General features: G+C 41.7%; 1 protein-coding gene across 1 annotated transcript; it reads left to right on the top strand.

The window, feature by feature from the left end:
* Positions 1-334: 334 nt before the first annotated feature.
* LOC139448581 (uncharacterized) lies at positions 335-6,542 on the top strand. The gene is made up of 5 exons (XM_071230148.1): positions 335-395; positions 4,385-4,576; positions 5,090-5,338; positions 6,027-6,249; positions 6,428-6,542. The coding sequence occupies exons 1-5, from the start codon at positions 335-337 to the stop codon at positions 6,540-6,542; spliced, it is 840 nt and encodes a 279-aa protein (XP_071086249.1).
* The last annotated feature ends 480 nt before the right edge of the window (positions 6,543-7,022 follow it).

The raw sequence follows: 7,022 nt of genomic DNA, 5'->3' as shown, positions 1-7,022 counted from the left end.
CTCACATATCAATAAATACCGGTCAAAATACCTTCAAACCAGACTATGTCTTGGCTATCTGTGAACAGGAAATCTAATTTCAAGCACACATGGTTTGAGCACAATTGTCTCAAGAACTTGAACTTGTCGCCTTTGTCGTGTTGTATAACTTCATTACGGGACAACCTTTACTGCGGAAGACTTGGCATTACTTATTAACGTTCGTTACTGGGAAGTCATTACGCCTGGCTTTTTCATAAATAGTAAATAATTCTTATTATTTGGTATCAGAAATCTTTACAGTCAACTCCAGAACGTAACTACCCACAATCTTTCCCGGGTCAGTCGGGAGAAGATGTGGGTGCGTGTCCTCGTCCTTGCAGCTGTCAGTGTTACAATACAGCATACAGTACTCGGTGAGTATTTCACTTTCAAGTTGCTTGTTAAAGAGGCCATTTCCTAATTGTGATGAAACCAACACTCAAGACAACCTAAATTACCATCACAAAAAAAGGTCGTCAGGCATTTAAAAGGGTTATTATCTGCGGTGTCATTGGCATGAAGATATAAGTGACGTTTCTAACCTGTAATGTTTACCTGTCACAAAACACAAATAATGGCAAGTGCTCCCTACACGTCCCCTAGCTGTTTATATTGTTTCACTTCACTACTAAGAGTGATGGCCACGTGTGGCAATGTCGTGCAGGGAGGCGTATTTCAATTTGAAAAATTGCGTCCCATAGCATTGCTTTACATTTAAATTCAGGGCTGGTTTCCAAATGCATCTTTAGGAATGGCTTAACAATAGGCGCATTACATTGCGTATCTTAGTTTGTAAATTATGCCCTTCAGCGTGCCCATTTTAGCAATGCGGATCCCCCAGGTCTGAGGCGCCGCGATTCGCTGTGCAGAGTTGCTTCCCTTGGGCACGCCAGAAATCTATGATTATGGGTTCGAATCCCGGTTCGCCCCGATTATGTTTCTAGGTTTGTCAGCACCATAACCGTGCTCGTGGGTTTCACCGAAGTGGTAAACGTCTGACACTTCGGGCTTTCCTCCAACATTAAGCTGACATACCGTGATCTAACTGGAATGCTGTTAAAAGCTGCGTTAAACCCAACACACACACTCACCCAGGTGATTTGACTTAAGGTGATGTAGAATCTTACTCTCATTCGCTCAATAATTTAAAATAACTTACGAACATAATGGAGTTTCCACAATGGTGTAACGGTGGCGTTTCGGTACAGATCCTTATACCGTTGTCAAGCGAAAACGTGGGAAAACGAGATGGTCACGCCTCAAACAAACTTTTTTATCTGCCGTGCATTTATAATTGGGAATGTAAATTACCAGGCTTTTTACAGTAACCTTTGTAAAAGGGAAACAATTGTCATATAGCACTGTGAAGTTCGAATGTCAATAAGTTTATTTAATCATTTACACATACTGTATGAAATAATAATAAGATCGCAGTTATCTTGTATTTTATGTATTGTAGTCAACTAGCACAATATCATCTCTTTAAACATTATTTAAACGATCCATGAGACATTAAATGAAGCCCTAGCAACAAATAAGGTTATCGCACATATCCCAATAGTGAGTGAGTGAGTATGGTTTTACGCCGCTTTTAGCAATATTCCAGCAATATCACGGCGGGGGACACCAGAAATGGGCTTCACACATTGTACCCACGTCGGTAATCGAACCCTGGTGTTCGGCGTGATGAGCGAACGCTTTAACCACTAGGCTACCCGATCTCCCACACTCCAAAGAAAGGAAACGCATGACCATACCATAAACTGTGGGAAGACACACACATTTACTTTACATCTGAACACTTGATAAGTGATGACATTATTGCTGACAAAACAACAGGTCAACACGTGTCCAATACGAGTTTATCATCCAATACCAGGGCGCGTTGCAAGCCCCATCCCGGGGTCTGCACAAGATCAAAGGGCTACCGCACTCTTCCCGCAACTACCGCTTGGTTGCCTTGCCTTGTTGAATAGCGTAATAGAAGAGGCTCAATGACGAGCCGATGAATAAATGACAACTTTGAAGATGTGGAGCACACTGAGAAAACAGCTATGTAAAGTGGCTTTGCCCATTTTCCAATTTATTCAGTCAAGAATTTCTCGTTCAGCTGTCGAACACAGCCGCTATTTCGGTTTGAGAACGAAGCGACCTCAGCCCGCGATTGGTGTGATAACAAGCTGCTAAGAGTTAGCGCCTTGTTGTGATGCCAATAGCTGAGCATCGCTTGCAAGCGATTGGCATTTTGCAACGCACCCCTGGTCTACGAAGGAGTTATCGCTAGGAGATTTCGCTGCAATAAAACAGCATCACAATGCTTTAGAGACCATTGTGACATCGTCAGTTATCATGACGTCAACTGACATCACTTATATCCCTGCTTCTGCAGCTGGTTAGCAGTATTTTTTTACACTAAGCATTACTACTGTTTAAGGGGTCACGGGTGGCCCAGTCGTCTTAGGCGCCGAGATTCGCTGTGCAGAGTTGCTTCCCTTGGGCCCGCCAGAAATCTATAATTGTGGGTTCGAATCCCGGTTCGCCCCGATTATGTTTCTAGGTTTGTCAGCACCATACCCGTGCTCCTGGGTTTCACTTAACTGGTAAACATCTGACACCTGCATCACTTCGGGCTTTCCTCCCACATTAAGCTGACACGCTGTGATATAACTGGAATACTGTTAAAAGCGTCGTTAAACCGTACTCACTCACTCACTCACACCACTGTTTACAAAATGAAACTGTTGAAAGAACGATGCTGGATGAGGAATAGAATCTTACCGTCGTAGCACTTTATGTGCTAATGCCTTTACTGTGTTGCAAAGACCCGTGAAGATCGGGGATAGAATAGGTCGTCAGCAACCCATGCTTGCCGTAAAAGTTAAGGCGACTATGCTTGTCGTAAGAGGCGACCAACGGGACCGGATGGTCAGGCTAGCTGACTTGTTTGATGTATGTCATCGTATCTCAATTGCGTGGATCGATGCTTATGATGTCAATCACTGGATTGTCTGGTCCAGACTCTATTATTTACAGACCGCCGTCATATAGCTGGAATATTGCTGAGTGTGGCGTTAAACAATAAACAAAAAAACACTTCAGACTACGTTTGAAAAATATGTTAACACAGTTCTCGATTAAAATTTTGAAAACTGAACAAACATTCCAGAATGTCTAATATATTGTTGAGATTGTATGGCAGTGCTTCCCACGTACTGTGCAACGCCTCCTCCGTTCAAATGTTTATCCCACGGAGACGACAATTTTCACGGAATCAGTCGTCGGGGTCGTAACTGTCGTTCTGAATACCCCGTATTAACGTTTTCGAGGTCTGTCACTTTCACGAGCTGGTAAGCAACGCTTTGATTGGTCGGGTGAAAGGTCGTTCTGACGTGACCCCTAATACAATGTCCTCAGACCTTTGTTTAGCGATAGCGAGAACTAAGATCTGATTTTAATGAGACTGGAAAGCATTGTGACACAGTATCACGTGTATCAAACATGAGGTTAATCTGCAATGTCCCATATCAATGTTTCCTTCAATACAGAGTGATGAGAAGTTATTCGTCGAGGAGCTGTTGCATATGTCGATATCACGATCTTAATCCCCCAAAACCAATGTTGAATCCTCGCGGGCCCATGAACTGACCAGTTTCATTTAGTTGAGAATATGGTTACACGTTTATATCAGAGATGGCCGAAAGGATACGAACTGCCAGTTATGTGGCTTACCTGAATCAATGTATTCTGCGTGATATTATGATCTGTAAAAGTGGAGAAAAAGCCACTCTGCAGTTTTCCTTTTGGCGAAATTATTTTGAAATACCATGAAATGGACAGGAATGTGAGATCCGTGAAGATCCGGGTTAGAATAGGTCTTCAGCAACCCATGCTTGTCGTAAGGCGAGACTATGAGTCTCGTAAGAGACAACTCTCTGTAACACAGCCGTAAAGATCCGGGTTAGAATAGGTCTTCAGCCACCAAAGATTGCCGTAAAAGACGATTATGCCTGTTGTAAGAGGCGACTAACGGGATCGGGTAGACTGGCTCGCAGACCTGGTTGTTGCATGTCATCGTGTCCCAAATGCATGGAACAATGCTCTGTCAATCACTGTCCATACTCGATTATCTACCGACCGCCGTCATATCGCAAGAATATTGTGGCGTTAAACGACAAACAAACAGGAACGTGAGGACATGCCGACATGTTGTACCCATCTATGCCCGGGGGCTTAATGTATTGCGCTGTACGATGACATCTACATTTCCTCACAGAACAAACTAACAATACCACTGATACAGTGAGAATTTCACGATACGTTCTTCAACAGTGTAGTTAAAACGGCTCTTTATGATCTCCTTCAGGTGAAAGTATAGCAGATGGGAAAGTTGCAACGCAAAGTAGTACTGCCATTGGCGCAAGTTGGGCTCTCAGTGAAGCCCACAGGTCATCTGGGTCATTAACACAGCTTGAAAAACTGACCTGGTGGAAGGTGGACCTGCGCGGCTACTTCAATATCAACAACATCACCCTCACAGCAGCCACTAACGGATGGGGTAAGCTGAATAGCTTCTTTTCGTTTTTGTTTGATGTATCGTTTCTATGACAATCACATGTTCGTCTGGTTATCTAAAAAAATAAATTGTCCCCGAAAATTCGTGGAATAGAAATATGGTTTAGGCTGATGGAAAGGAATTACCTGTCACATAAAAATGACATAGTTACAAGGTGTTTGTTTAAAAAAAAAATTCATTGAAGGCTCACAGTGAAAAAATATATAATCTCGATATAAAATCCCAGCTCCACACCTCCCCTGCTCCCAACCAGAATATCAAATGGTCGGTTCCTAAGAGGCACCTAAATGGATCGGAGAGCTACGCTCGTATCCCCAAAACAAAATTGCTTATTTTGTTGCTGATGATGTCAGTCACTGGATTGTCTGGTCAATCAGCTCGTCATGAAGCTGGAACATTGCTGAGTGCAGTGTTAAACAACAAACAGGCAAACATAGATTGTTATTAGCACCGCCTGTCTGTTGTCTATAAGAACAGAGTGCCTTTCGTTTCCAGCTACTTTCATGGCAGCTGTTTCTGTGGAGGTGTTGGACAAAGATATCTGCCTCTGCCCTGATGTCCAGGTGGAATGGTGTGGGAATGTGTCCAGCACTGTTGCCAGTGGGGAGGAATTCACCTTCACCTGCAATGCCACATTCCCCGTTCGTTTTGTGCGTGTTTCAAGGAATGCCACAACCAACCAGCGTCTCGGTATCGGACATGTTGATGTTCAAGGGGAAGGAACTAAAAAGCCATATCGTGAGTCACAGTGGTTCAAACTTCATAACTATATCCTCACCATAATCAGTATGATTTTATATTCTATTGTCACAGAGCTCCAGATAAGCTTTTGGTATTGTGAGTATTTTACCCATGCATTTTAAAATCATTGGGTATCAGTAATTCTTTCTGAGTATTCAAATTTCTGTTACCCACTAGTTTTTACACATGTGGGTATTTAAGTTAAATATGTAAATACTCTATTCATCTAGTCCCTGCAAACTGGTGCAGTGTGGGTTCGGGAGCTTTGTAGGACTCAAAAATACCACGATACTTCCACAAGAAATGATCATGATGTAACTGTCATCGTGGAGTTTGGCAAGGTTGACGGAATGCCCGTTTATAATTTCAAAATAAGTTGCTGATTTGCGAATCGAATATGTGTTACTTCACAATATTTTGATGATACGCACAAGTTTTATTTTTGTAGCGTATCTGTAAAGTTCGTTGCGTATTTGAGACGCTTGGATTTTATTTTACTGCGTATTTCTGTATTTCTGATGCGTATTTTACGCAGATATGCAGCTTATCTGGAGCCCTGTATTGACCACAGTTATAACCCGAGGTTAAATAAATGTGAACAAGGGATAAAACATAATTACCATGTAAAATCATTAAAAACGCCAGACATACTAATGTACCAATAAGTTACACATATTCTAAACCTGATTACACAATGAATGTCAGTTGAACAAGAAGGTGTCCCGGCCGTTTCTGACCACATCAGCCATGACTGCCGGCGACTGTGGCATCATTTGTCACAGACATCATTCATGCATCGACTTCAGCTACAGCAAAACGGCACCTACAGATGCTAACTGTCTGCTAACTGACAAACCGCTGTCTTCATATTTTGTCAACGACAATTCTTGGACAACCAACACCCTTGAATGCCTGTAAACATTCTAATCCAGGATATGTTAACACATTTCAATTCTTATCTAACACACAGTCCAACGTATCCAATCTTTATAACTGCAATGTTGTTTAACTATGGTTTATTTAGCTAAAAATGTTTTCAAACCTGTCAATTCTTTAGAATTGTTTTTGTCATCTTATTCAAACATGTTTCAGGTCAAAAATGTTGATTATGATTCTGGCCCCGCCCGCATCATTTGCAGACACGCTGCGTCGGGCTTTTTTATTCAGCCTAGACATCACTCTGCTGAACTTGTATGAATCACTGTGAAAAAAGCATTCTAATATCAGAGACAACTATGGTTTTCCTACAGAACATTGTTAATGCTTGAGCTTTTCAATAAGAAAGTATAGTAACAATACTGAGCTTCGTCGTGTCATTATAGGCCAAACCAAAAGACCAATATCACCATTCGCAGTCAGATAATATGTCTACCACCATACTTAAGCAAACTATGTCCTTCAACTATTCATTCCTGAAGAAGCACTATTCACTACTTTGTTTCAATCTAGCCTCGCGAATTTTAGTTTAAGGCACACTGATGATAAGTGGAATATAAAAGAGTGTATATCTGTCAGATTGTAAGATTCATCTTTGTTCCTAGCATTTAATATTATTCACGGACCGAAATCTCATGATGAACTGATTCTATTCTGAAATGATTGCGTTGTCAATTGTTGCTTATATCCATATTCGTTAACTACCTGCTTTTTCTTTGCCATATACCAATGTTTATAGAAACGCTGCGTC

The sequence above is a fragment of the Haliotis cracherodii genome, unplaced genomic scaffold (assembly GCF_022045235.1).
Source record: "Haliotis cracherodii isolate W230 unplaced genomic scaffold, xgHalCrac1.p SCAF_7, whole genome shotgun sequence".
Lineage (NCBI taxonomy): Eukaryota > Metazoa > Mollusca > Gastropoda > Lepetellida > Haliotidae > Haliotis > Haliotis cracherodii.
This window is presented reverse-complemented; position numbering and strand designations above follow the sequence as displayed.